The sequence below is a fragment of the Opisthocomus hoazin genome, chromosome 21, assembly GCF_030867145.1.
Source record: "Opisthocomus hoazin isolate bOpiHoa1 chromosome 21, bOpiHoa1.hap1, whole genome shotgun sequence".
In the NCBI taxonomy this organism is placed as follows: Eukaryota; Metazoa; Chordata; class Aves; order Opisthocomiformes; family Opisthocomidae; genus Opisthocomus; species Opisthocomus hoazin.
Window position 1 is genome coordinate 8928731 of NC_134434.1, and position 13361 is coordinate 8942091.

Genomic DNA, 13361 nt, shown 5'->3' on the forward strand with positions numbered 1-13361 from the left:
CTCGCTGAGGAAGGGTTAAGTGAAAGATTCCTTCCCATGTTGTGCGTTTCGGGGAGTTATTCAAAGCCACTTAACACTGCACCTCTCTTTCTTTCTTTCCTTCTCCCTTCTTCTGAAAGAGAAGCCACTGCCTTTGTAATTAGATGTGCTCTTACTTGCTAGAGGCCCAAAGCAGTGATGAGCTTCCGCTACCTGTTTTGATCTGACTTCACGTTAAATATTAGAAATTAAATGGATGGAATTTGTAACTTGTGATGGATAAATATATGAACACAATGATCCAGCTTCATAGAAATAATTCAGTGACTTCAGTAGTAGCTAGTAGCATTTTCAGCCAGTAAGAAGCACCTTGTGTTTTAAGTAACAGAATTGACCTTTTATTAGACCTCATCAGAAAAGACCAACTTTCAGACATTACCAAAAATGGAAATAAAGCAAAATCAAACTTACCCGTGAATCAAGACATGAAAACGTTTGGAACACACACAAAGAGGGGGAAGAAGTATAGGAAGCTGGACTGATTATGCATCTCACTGTTCAAATAGATTGCTGTCAAATATTCATGAATTTACTGTAGTCTTATTCCAGTTCTAAACTAAAAAAAAGGATTAAGGTAAACTAGGCTCCCTATCACAACAGCATTTTATTGTCTATACGTTCCTTAAAGAAATTAATTTCATGGATGTATTTAGCTTCAAGTGGATCATAACATCCTTTAAACATTACAAGCATTCTCTTGAGACTGTGGGACAGCCTACTTTACAGTGTAACCAAGTCTGAGTTGAACTTTTTACTTCGAGCTGATTCTTTTTTTCCCCACAGGCTGCTGAAATCCACATGAGTACACAGATTGGCCTGAAAATTTCTCAGTCGCTTGTGGGTCTGGAGTATGTAGTGGTACAAATGTAGGATCCTTTGGTTGAGGGTTACTGGAATACAACCCCCTGAAAAAAAAGAACGAATTTCCAAACTTGCTGATGCTTGTAATCCCTTTTTCCCTCACAGCAGGGATAAAAATAAAGGCAAGTTACACATGAAACTGATAGCAGTTGGCTTCTGATCTTAACAAAAACTAGCTGCATACAATGCAGTATTTCAAATACAATTATAATTTAATTCTGACTTCATGAAGAGCGAGGAATTGGTGTGAATCAGCAGTTGGTACACAAAGAAGGAATGGAGCATGTTAGTTTCGTGTTTGCTTTTCAGATTATAAATTGGCACTTTTGCATCTTGGAATGTGGTGTACCAGCTGACAGTTCTGAGCACGGTTGATGAAGTAAGCCTGTAGTTGTGTTGTTCGTTAGCTCTTCCTGAGATACCTTGATAATTCTTAAAATGAAAAGAGATCCTTCAAAGTGTCTAGGTGTAAGAGATTAATGTGCAAATAGTTGTGCAGAATTATATCAAATGTTTCATCAAAATCTAGCGTAGTAAATAGTTTATGGAGAATTAAGTGCAAACAAGGAAAATGGACTAAAGCTGAACGTGGGATCTGTGGGATCTAAGCTTATTTCTTTACTTACAGGAAAATATATAATTGTTTTTTCTTGAATTAGTGGTTTCATCTTAAATACAGGTAGATTTTTTTGACACCCACTACTCCTTTTAGAACACCCGTCCACACTGCCAGTTCTTGAATGATCTGAAACTTCTGATTTTTGTTTTGTTTCCCTTTTGCTGATTAATACCCATTAATTTCTTGTGCCAGCATTGTTTTTCAGCTTCAGTAGCTCTTCTCCCTCCCTGGAGTAGTCTCGTCTGACTTTAGTCTCTGTTTTATTGGATTAATAAGTCCACCTCTTCTTCTTCTTCTTGAGTAGTCTAAGCAAACATTCCTCTGCTCTCCTTACTGTCTTTTCTGGCGTCTGCTGTAATGAACTTACTTTTAAACTTTCGCAAGAAAAAGAATTTTATACAGTATTGTTGCTGATGCTCAGTAGTTCCATATATGAGATTTTAGGGGTAGGAACCACAGGAGGTGGGGAAAATGCTGAAGGGTACATGGAATGGTTGAGCAGTTCTCATCAGCCCTGCATGGACCTTTCTCTTTCTCGGTAAAATAAAAATAAATTTTAAAATTACAAAGTGACAGCTTATCTTCTTCCCATGCATCTAGGAAACGCCTGGAAGAAGCTCCACTGATGACAAAATCTTTGAGGGAGGCTCAGCTGAAGGAGAAGTTAGAGCGTTATCCAAAGGTAGCCTTTGTTCTTCTTCCAGTCCCTCTGGCTAGTCCAGACTAGGGGATTGAGTAATTTTGGGAATCAATTGTGATAAACAGGATCTTGAGCTACTCCTAGGAAGACTTTTAAAATTCCTGTCCCTGCTAATTGTTAGTGGGACTTGCATAACAGTTGTACCATGTAAAAATCAGCTGGCCTGTAATCATTATGGTTGAGTGGCAGGCAATATAGCTCCCTTTATTTTGTTCCAGATGTTTCAAAACCCTTGTGTTGTGCAGACGTCAGTCTGCATGACTGAACTCTCCTCTGTAGTCTCTTACATTTTGATAATATCTCATTAGAAGTTAAATGATAAGATGTTACAGATTGGAGATAGCTTACTCGGTAAATACGATCCTAATGCAGTTTTTGTCTCTGGTGATTTATTGAAGGAAAAAAAAAAAAAGAGACTAAGTTCCCAAGTTAAGTGCTTTTTGACCAATGCTGGAAATAGAATGGTACGAGTTACTTCAGATGTATGGCAGGAGGATTCTTGCTGCTATGGATGCTTCAAGATACTGATAGGCTGTCTGTACCTGTCTGTGGGTGACTTTCTACTTTGTGCGTCACTTAGCACAGGGAGCTCGTACTCTCTGAGTAAGTGCTGCTGCATTGTACACCGTACTGTTTCTATAGATGAGCTCTCTTACAGCCTTTGAAAGCCAGGCAGCCCATGTTCTCTGAGGAGCTGCACAGTAGCTGTTAGCCAGTATGCTATTCTACCCCCGTAGAGTAAATATCTTGAATCTCCCCGTTTAAAAAAAACAGCTTGCTCACAAATTCTAAGCCAAGGACAGGAGTTACAGAACAGCCTTAAACAAATCACCTGTTGTGCTTTGCCTCTAACTTAGGTGGTGTTGAGAGTCCATTTCCCAGACCGTCATGTTCTACAGGGGTTCTTCCTTCCTAGTGAAACTGGTAAGAGCAGTCTCCACTGTGTGTAGCTGCAGCTAACCTCTCATCGTTGATTAGTTGCATGACAAAAGAGAGTGGCTCTGGACAGATCTTTCTGCTCTCCAGGGAAGTAATACTGCTCTTAAAAAGCAGCAGTAGCTAGTTACGCTGTCCTTACAGGGTCCCTGAACTGGATGAGAAAAGCGTCTGGGGTAATTTTCTTAGTTAAGCGGAATTTATTTCCAGGACTACTTGATGGTGAAATACTTGTGCTCAGAAAACTGTCCCACTTGATGTCACATTGTCTGTGTCCAAATGGTATGTTACTGAGATGAATTTGGACACTTCTCTATGTTAAAGCTTAAAAATTTTGGGGGAAACCTCCCCCATCCAAAACAAAACCAAAAAAAACAGGAAGAAGAAAAAGAAGCTGTAATAAGAATAACAAGGGATGAACCTTTCTGCCTCTGTCAGTTCACAAAAGGTGGTCAGACCAAGTAGCTCTTACTGTTGTTAATTGAGATCATCTTGGTCTCAGCTGGCAGTGAAGGTTACCCATACAATTTTTTTGATACTTTTGTATGGAACAAGAACTAATAACTAGTTACTAGAGTCTCATGTGGGTGGTCTCTGCAAATCTTGCGGCTGCTGTTGGATTTCCTAGGAAGAATTTCACTGGCATCCTTAGATTTTGCTAAGAGACCAGCATGTCTAAGTGTATGTGGTGGTTTTGGTTTTTTTTTTTTTTTTTTACAATTTGTAGTCGTAAGTGTTCTTTTGAGAAAAAGGCAATCTGCAGCCACTGTGGAGCGCAATTCTTCTGGTAAAGGTTAGTCTTTTTGCCCACCGTCTGAAGAAACTAATGTAATTCAGCAAACCTTTCTTTCCTTTTTTTCGCAGTTGGCATTTTGAAGGACTTTGTAAGAAGCCACCTTGCAGATGCAGACTTGCCATTTTACTTGTGTGAGTGTGCTGTTGGTAATATTTGGCCTGACTTTACAAAGCCTGTTCCTAGCTGTGGTGCATATAGGATCTTGTGATGCCATGCGGTGTGACCTGGGGAGGCATTCCTTCCCTGAATACAGCCTCAGAGTGTGAAGAAGCTGTAGCCTGCTCACTTAGCCACATTGTGCTTCTGCCTAATAAGAAGCCTGTGTGGGCAATGTGAATGTGTCACTCCTTTAAAGAGCAGTAATCCCTCACATACCTGCTGTATTTATTGTTTTGGTTGCTGGGTGGTCCTGTTTTGTAACTTGTTTTTTAACTTCAGTTATTGCACCTCCCAGAATCATCTTGAACAATGAAAGTTTGACACTCTTCGAGGTAAGGACTCACATGTGTGCTCTGATTCTCTCTGACTTGCTGCTCCTCTTCACCTCGCTATATGCTTTAGTTGATTTTAAAAGAAGCTATATAATGTTGTCATCCCTGTAGACTTCTGCTTAGCCAAGACTAAGGAACCAGGTGTTTCGGAGCACAAGCTCTTCACCAGAAGAGGTCCACCTTGTGCAACAATATGCGCTGGCGTATTGTGGCAGCGTTGGGGGGTTGCGTTGTTGCGTACATAGTCTCTGTGCCTTGCTGAATCTCAGCTGTATTTAGTCTTGAAACATTATTCCAAGAGGTGAGCTGATAGGATGTGCTGTATCTGCAGTTGGACTAGTGCAGTAGGAGGTGAGACACTGAGTTTGGATAGGTAACTGTTTTCAATTTCTACAGCAGGAGCTAGAGGCCATAGCAGGCAAAAATCTGACCTTTTTGATAATCACTATGTGAGAATTTATTTTAAGTCTGCTTGTACATTGAGGAATACGTACACTCTGTGTGCGACTTCTCAGAGGCTGAAATTTAGGTTTTGAAAGCCAGATTCTTGGAGGTTTTTTGCAAATGTCAGATGAGTTGCTCTGGAAGTCTCTGGCTACAGACTCTTGGCTGTGTAAATCACACACACGTTAAGAGACTGATCGAGTGATTTTGCCAGCAACTTTGCCCCAAACTCACCATGTTTGAAATGTGCTGTCGTTCAGGGAGAGGGTAGAGAAAGGGGCCTTTCAGGCAGTGTGGTGAATCAGGTGGGGATTAGCATGCTTCTGAAGTTGTTTGTAATGGAGCTTTCCAAATTCCACAACTTCCTGAGTGGGCCATGTGGAAGAGATAGATGTGCAGCTGCTTTTGGACTGTTGAATGTTCAAGGAAGCGAAGTGTGGATCTCTGTGTTCACAATGGGAAGTCTCTCCCCTTCCTAATACCCTGTTAAGAATTCTGTGCTGAGATTTGAAGTTTTGGGAGTGGTTTTGTTGATGTTGGAGTTCGTTGTGTTGTTACTGTGCCTGTGACAGGTTTAGCTTCCTAGGGAGTCCTGAGCTTCTCAGGGATCACAGCCCTGTTTGATGCTGTGGTTCAGGAGTTGCTGTGCAGTAGCTCTTGGCCCCCACCCAGCTTTGCAGCCTGACGACTCCTCTGTTCTGTCAGCCTTCCTGCTTTCTGCCTGAGCATGGCCTCTGCTCAGAGGTGCAGTGTGCATGGCTGTGCTTCTCCCACCGACAGGAATCAGACAGTGTATGTGTTCGTAAGACGTAATGTCATCGTGGGTGGGGAGAGCAATGATTTTTCTTTTCAAAGCCATTTTGTGTATTTTAATTAACAATGAAAATACCAGTGGAAAGCGCTTTGTGTCTTTGAGCCAGGAGATTTTGCCATTTGAGCATGAAGGCAGTTCTCCCAGCTTCCTCTGACTTGTGCCATTCAAAACACTGTCTCAAAGCACACATGGTAACCATGATGGGAAATGCAAAGGACAAATCTTGTCTTCAGATTTCTGAGAAATCCCACGAAGGGGAAACTGGCTATGGTTGCATTGCTAATGATATATTTGGAAAACATTCAGAGGAACAGCAGGTAATAAAAAATGTTCTGCACTTGTTAGCAGTTCTGAGGCAAGGGAAGCAGACGTAGAGTGGTGACTAGTACAGACTGGTCTGACATGACACACATGCACTACTCTCAGCCTTTCTCTGTCTCATATTTTTTTAATTTGTTTTGTCTTTCTTATTTTGGTCCTAAGCTGTCATGTCTGAGAACATCCCTTACCTAGAGCGCCTTTATGCACGTTTTCTAACATGCTTTTTGGAAAGCTTTTTTCATTGTTCCAAAGTGTGGTCTCTGCAGCTCTCACCAACAGAGGTCTCCTGCAGAAACAGACTAAGTAGGCTAGAATGTGTCAGTCTGCAAAAGATGTGACTGGGAAAGAACGAACATATTGAGGAGAAGCTGGAAGGGGTTGATTTCTTACTCTCTACAGTAGTAAATGGCATCAAGTGAGGCAAGCAGGAGCTAGAATAGGTGGAAGAAGGTAGTTGTGTTCATGCAACAGAAAGCTGAAGTGTGGAATTCCTTGTCATGGGATGCTATATACTGAAAGTATATACTGATTCAAGAGAAATTTGGACCAGTTGAAGGAAGGTATCTGCTGAGAGTCTCTTAATATGTAGAAATCATCTCAGGGAGCTTCTGAACTGAAAATCTTTGCTAGCTAATAGTACTAAGGAAAAGTATCACATGTGAGCAAAGAGAAAGGATACTCTTTGTTTTTTTGTTCATGTTTAGAGACAGGATACTGGCTGGACTGAGTAGACTTTTGGTCTGTGTGCAGTTGTTCTTATGTCCTTGTGTGTTGCTGGAGGTGGACTGACCAGGTTACCTTGGCAACTCACCTGGTCCAACAGCAATTCCTGTATTGACTCAGCTGCCTTATAGATTGAATGATAATGGACTAACACACATGAAACGGTGCACAAAATTTCGTGTATAGCAGAGGATTTGAACTGGCGTATGTGACTTACTTCTTTGAATATCCTGGAATAATTAAGCCTGTGTAGCTTTACTGCCTGTTAGGTGTTTTAAGGTTTTTTTTCAGATTTATGGTTTCATTAATAGAACTGTTTTGTATATAATTCTCCCCATTGTAAGGAGAGAAAGGAAAAAAAAAAAAAAAGGAAAAAAACCCAGACAGTATGAGCTTCAGAGTTCTGGAGAAAACAGCTAATAATATCAGTGGAATTTGTTGGATTTTCTTTTGCTATGTGACGTCCTGTGTAGCATTTCATGTCTGTGAGAAAAAGATGCAAAGTATAAGCAACTTGTTCCCAAGGTGGTGTGTTCTTCTGTACCGTGCAAGTGATGATGTGACACATTTAGGTAAAGGGAAATGAGTCTGTGAAGCAGTAAGGGCACTGCGAACTCCATCTAACCAGGTGTCCTGTAGAAGCTTTTTTCTGCATACTAATTTTTATTGTTTCTTGAGACATTTCTGCTGAAAACCCTAAGATGAATGTTTGTCGTTTTAAAGGAACTTTATCTGAGCAATTTAGACAGTGGACGGATAGCTGCTGGTTACAGCTGAGTCAGCTGAAGAGGCTGCTGCCCCAGTTATTCTCACATCTGTCACCTGGTCTGCTATCTGTTTCGTTCTACATGAGTTGGATAAATATAAACAGTTTAAATAACAGATGTTTGCAGGCTCAGGTCTCTTGACTGAAGTGGGTTAGAGTCTCATAACATGCAAATGCAAGTGATTGTTAATGTCTTGCAATGAGTGGTAGTGATGGGCTGAAGAAAGTAACCTTGTCAGGAGTATAGTTTTAGCTGGGAGGATATGTGTGTCTGCAACATCGTGAAAGTAGTTTTGCTCATATATTTCTCACACTTTACAAGAGTTTGCTGATGCACTTGCACCAATGGACCCGAGCAAACTTGTTCTGCGTGAGACCTTGCTAAAGTTTATGGTGAGTTTAAAGAACTCCCTTCCGGGTTCTGTATTTTTTCTCCTTCTGCAGTTGAGTATATAAACTTTGTGAAGTTTATACTTATAATGTAGCTTGTACTCATAGCCCATCTGTTGCAGAAACCTCAGATGGTTGGAAATGTGTACTCAGCTGTAGGTATTCAACTTTCTAGATTTTTTTTTCACAATGCAGATTGTGGAACATTTCAAAAGGCTATTGTTTTCAAAAGTTTATCCCCAGAATTAGGATAGCCCATCCAGTTCATCACAGCTGACTTGCAAAAATGAGTTGATGGTGAAAAGAGCAGGCCAGAGCATTTTTGTATTTTTTTTTTTCTTTTAAAAAATATTTTTTTAATCATTATATTCAGGGAGACTTTAACTGTGACTACAGGGCGGTAGGGCATTGGAAGTGAGTGTGTGATTTGACCTAAATGCTTGAGGCTAGCAACACTACTCTAATGAGGGGAGCAGAGTAGAGGCTTAACAATAAGAGAAGACGTGTTACTGGATTGGCAAGAAACAGCAGGGGAGTTGATTTGTTTGAGGAGCAAAGAAATTCATGTATGTTCAGGGTGAGGTGTGAGAAGGGAGAAGGCTGCAAGGGGCAGAGGCGACTTTGAAGGATAAAACAGGGTGAAGAGAGGGAGCAGAAAGAAATGTGTGCCTGGACAGGTCTGGGTTCCACTGTCTATTCAGAGTTTTAGATTTTGGGGCAATGGCTTGTGCAGTGCCAGAAACGTGTGCTGGGGGAAGGGCACACGAGCATGTGCATTAAAACCTTGAAGTTGTTTGGTGCAGCTGAGTGTAAAATGGCCATTATGTAAAATGGGTTTGCAGATCGGAGGAGCTGTGTTTAATGGCAGCGACTGTGTAGCTTATGTCCCTTGCCTGGGGCTCTTCAGCTCTTTCAGGTCATGGTCTGTTACGGCAGGAATGATTCTGTGTGTTTATAAACATTTTATTTGGATGAAGCATCAAACAGGAAGAAACAATTCCTGCCAAGAACTTGTCATACCATTCTGGTTACCCATACTGCTTGTCAGAGACCACAGTGCTCTAACTTACTAGGATGGTGCCTTTTCCCAGTTTAGGTCGGCTGATTCTGGGTGAAGCTTTGCTCCCCTTTACCAGTCTAAATCCTTTTTCGTCTTTAACTTTCACCTTCAGTAAGTGAAGGCCCTGTGCTGTAATGTCTTCTGCTTGGCTAGGCTTTCCCATCTGCTGCTGCAGATCTGCGTGCTTGGCAGGGGCTGAAGGGGGGCTTTCTTCTCCGGGAAGACGCGGGTACGGAAGTTGCTCTAGCTTTCATGTCCCTGGCAACTGTGTTATTGTTGGATGCCCTTTTTATAGGCGGCTGTTACTAATTGGGCTGCTTTGCCTGCGCCTCAGTGCTCCCAGTAAAAATGACCCTGGCCCAGACCAGGAGCAAGAGAGGTGATATTTCTGGTGTGGGGCCAGGTGGGGCAGCCCTGGGGACAGGACTTGCTCGTCGCGTCTCACCTGCTCTCTAGTACTGCCTTCCAAAATGTGAAGTGTTCAGTCTCGGCAGAAGTTTGTGTGGGTCAGTATCCACGCTCGAGGGCTGCAGTGCAGGCTGCGGTGCCTTGTCCTACTCTGGATGGGGTTAGGCTGTGTATGGGTGGGTTAGGTGAAGACTTTGCCCCTTTCAGGCATCATGGGGTCTGTGGAAGAGAAACCTTTTGTACTTTAGTCAGAGGTCCCATTCTGTTTCCACTATCTGGAAGGAAAGAGATGAAAAGACAGAGCTGCTCTGTAAAGGCAAAAGGCATATGGTTAAGGCATTTTGTAAAATGTATGGCTTTCGGGCTGGAGGAAAAAGAGCTTTTACACTAAGGTGACCCTGCGATACTCAGCATCTCCATAGTGTGAGAGGTTTTTCTGGAATAATACTGTGTTTTGGTACATAAAGTGCAAATGTGAATGAAGGGCTGTGGTGCGTGTGGTTCTTCTCACATTGTAGGGAAAAGGGAGCATGAGTAAAGTCACGAAACAGCTAATTTCTCAAGCTTTTTTGTGTTTTTTTTTTTTTTTTTATAAAGGTGTGTGAAAGGTTGAGGAGGGATGTTGTCTTTAGCAGTAGTACAGCTCTTTAAGATTGTGAGGTTGTATCATGTAACCGCCAAAATTTGCAGCTTTTGTTCCAGATGCTCTGTGTCAGTAGGGTTAGGAATAGCCTGCTGGAATGCGTTGCACCTGATGTGGTTCCCTTGCAAAGGTGTGTGCACGTAACCTGACACTTGATTGTAGTGGGATATTTCTTAGATGACTAGAAACCTATGTTTCTGTTCAGAACAAATCTTCCAAAACAGGTACTACCATGTTGTATCTAGCCATTTTGGATTTTTTCAACATTTAACTGTCATATTATTAGGCTGTTCACTCTTTCATACACATCTTACCTGAGCGGAAGATAACAAACCAAAATAGAGGTAGACCGTAGGTACTTCGTAGAACCTCTGAAGTGTATATTCATTTCAGGAATAAAGTGACTTTCAGAGGAAGCAAAGGCAATCACAAGGAAAATTGCACTGAAATCTAAGTATCTCAATGATAACTGTGAGCTGTAGTTGAAATTGTATGAGCCTTAGAATTTCTGACTTTCAAGCATGAGATTTTGTCTAATTACCCGGTTCCATAAATGCTTTTCCATTTTTTTTTTTTTTTTTAAAACGTGTGGCTTATTCTCCTTTTGCTTTCAGGGACTTCTTAGATTCTTGTTCCCCAAATATGGTGCTTAAACTCTTGAGAAACAGAAAATGAGAAATACTTAAGAAAACCAAAGACTAAAAGAATAGAAGTTGGCTTATGGCTTCTGCACAGTCCATTCTTGCTTTTCTAGGTTGCCTCCTGTCTTTTCAAAATACATGATGCTTTCATGTCTAAACCTAAGTGGACTGCTATTATTACTTTTAAGTAGGACTGTGGCAAAGAAGCGTACAACTATTTATTCCCTTCATTTTAGTCATAGGCTACTTTATGGCCTTCTGTTTTCTCCTTTTGTTTGAGAAGTGCCTTGGTACATAAGGAATTCTAGCAGCATCCTCCAAGGATATGGGAATTCTCTTGATGAACTTAAGAAAGATTTTTCTAGAAACTTACGGTCTTTTCTGAGACTGTCAGAGGCAGAACCTTCCTGAGCCCAAGCACAGAGTGTTCTGGACATTGACCACTGTCACCCTGGATGTTTTAGGAACTTACTGTCATGGAGACTGCATGATTGATGGTATCACAACCCTGCCCTCCACTAGGGCAGAGGGTAGAGTTGCTTCTTCTGTGATATGACTGGGAGTTGCTTGTTTGGGATTGCTTGTCCAATGTCATATGTGAATCACGGAGTTGCATCTAGCTTTCCAGGTCTTAAGTTAGCAGTAAGTTATCCTCCACTCTATAGACTGCCTTGGTGCTGTCTGTAAGAAAAAGTGGATGATGCCTGAGGCAGTAACATGAGCACATTTGAGCATTCAAATATTTATAAATGACTGAAATTTGTGCTGAAGCCAGTAACAGGAGTCATGGCAGATGGTGGAGTACCATATTATCAACACTTCTGCACTGTCTCCACCCTCTCACTCCATTCAAGCTGATAAGATTGGAACCACATTCATTAAATCTGATCTCTTACAACGGAGGGAGAACTTTTATGCTGCAAGCAAAACCAGGAAAAAAGACAAATATTGTCAGCTTGTTTGCCAAGATACTTGGGCTGAAAGAACTGTCTGAAGTGAATTCTCTCCAAATATGTGTGTATTTACAGTACAGTGAACACACAGATTGGCAGCAATGTGGAGGAGTTTTTGGAACCCATAAAGACTTCAAGGCATTGCTTTGATTTTTTTGTTATTGCTGTTTTTGCTGGCTGCCATATCCTCATGTCCCTTGAAGTGTTTTATAATGTTCTGCTCTCCAGTACTGATCAGCTGCAGGGTTCCCTGTTGTAGCACTTGGCTTTGGGTTCCTTATAGCTCTAGTTGCTTGTTTGTGTTTTTTCTAGGGTAGCTGAGCTTTTCAGAGTTGCTTTTTCCCTGCTTTCTCCTCCCAGAAATAGGCACTTGTGTAGTGCATATCTGGGGTGCGTTAGTGGAAAAAATTGTTGATTGCTGGGTTAATACTAGGAAAGAGTTAGAAGAAGCTAAGAATACCAGCCACTGGAAGAGTCAGGGCAGCAAAGAGGGCAGGATGCCATCATCTGTCTTCAGAGCAGCTAAAGGAATCCACAGGCTTCCACGTAAATATTTAGATCTTCTAATCAGATCTTAAGAGTGCACCGAGTGTTTCCTCTGGCATGTACTGTGGGGCAGGAATCCAGGGGAGCTGTTTGTTCCTTTCTTGGCCTTTGGTTCAGTTTCCATATCCTATTTGTTAATGCCATTTTGGGCAATACATCTGGCATGCTTGTTCAGTGAAGCCGACTACAAATTGAGCAGTGTGAAGCCTTCTCTGCTTTTGGCAAGGCTCTGAATACAGTTTCAGAAAAAATGACTTCATCAGAGTCAGTCCGTCAGAGGTATTTCCAGTGGCAGGCCTTGCAGTTGTTCCTCTCACCAGCAAAGAAAATTGCAATTAATAGTGAAATTCATCCAGCCTGGAGGATCGCATTCACCTTCCTGTATCACAGAATCGTAAGGGTTGGCAGGGACCTCTGTGAATCACCCAGTCCAACCCCCCTGCCAAAGCAGGGTCACCTAGAGCAGGCTACACAGGACCTCGTCCAGGTAGGTTTTGAGTATCTCCAGAGAAGGAGACTCCACAACCACTCTGGGCAACTTGTTCCAGTGCTCCATCACCCTCAGAGTAAAGTAGTTCTTCCTTGTAATGAAGTCTTAGCCCTTTATTTCTCTATTTAGGATTTTCTCATCTGACCAGATACTGGTAACAATCTTACCTCCTGTTTGTCTTGTGAGGTCTGTTAGCCGTGCTCGCAAGGGCTGTCCATGCTTGCTTCTTCTGCTGACTTTGGGTAAGGCTAGGCACTTCAGTCTGGGTGACGGCCTGCCTTGTATGACTGAGTGTAGAGGGGAAATTCTGCCAAAAATGATCTCTCTTCTACTGTCAGTTTTGGAGACCAGATCTTTCTGATCTCAGCTCAAGGGCGCAATGAATGCTCTTTATGCCTGGATTCCTTATTAAGTAGCATTCTCAAAATAGTGCTTTAAAACCTTATCTTTGCCTTATGAATTTTAAAGGCCCCCTGCTCTAGCTGGATCAGACCTCCTCCGTATTGGCTGCAGAATATCCATCTTTTTGGCAGTTGCAGTCCACATTGAGCGGCTTTGTTCTCAGGTTATAAACACAAACTACTTAGTCAGTTTGCCCCTTTTACCATGACTGTAGTGTTTATTTCTGTTTCAGCGATGCTTTGCAGTCTTGCTGCAGAAGCTTTTGATCCGTCGGCTTTCCGGTTGAATTTTCCAAGAGCTAGTTTATGTGTTTGGGGT

The 13361-nt window shown here is 41.9% G+C and overlaps 1 protein-coding gene across 1 annotated transcript in view; it reads left to right on the top strand.

Annotated features, from left to right (window-relative positions):
• ASPSCR1 (ASPSCR1 tether for SLC2A4, UBX domain containing) overlaps positions 1-13361 on the top strand; it is a 48253-nt gene that overhangs the window by 22437 nt on the left and 12455 nt on the right. The window contains exons 9-12 of the mRNA XM_075440672.1: positions 2120-2201; positions 3077-3143; positions 4020-4082; positions 4390-4442. Of these exons, the coding sequence (XP_075296787.1) occupies positions 2120-2201; positions 3077-3143; positions 4020-4082; positions 4390-4442 (265 nt within the window). The remainder of the gene's footprint in view (positions 1-2119; positions 2202-3076; positions 3144-4019; positions 4083-4389; positions 4443-13361) is intronic.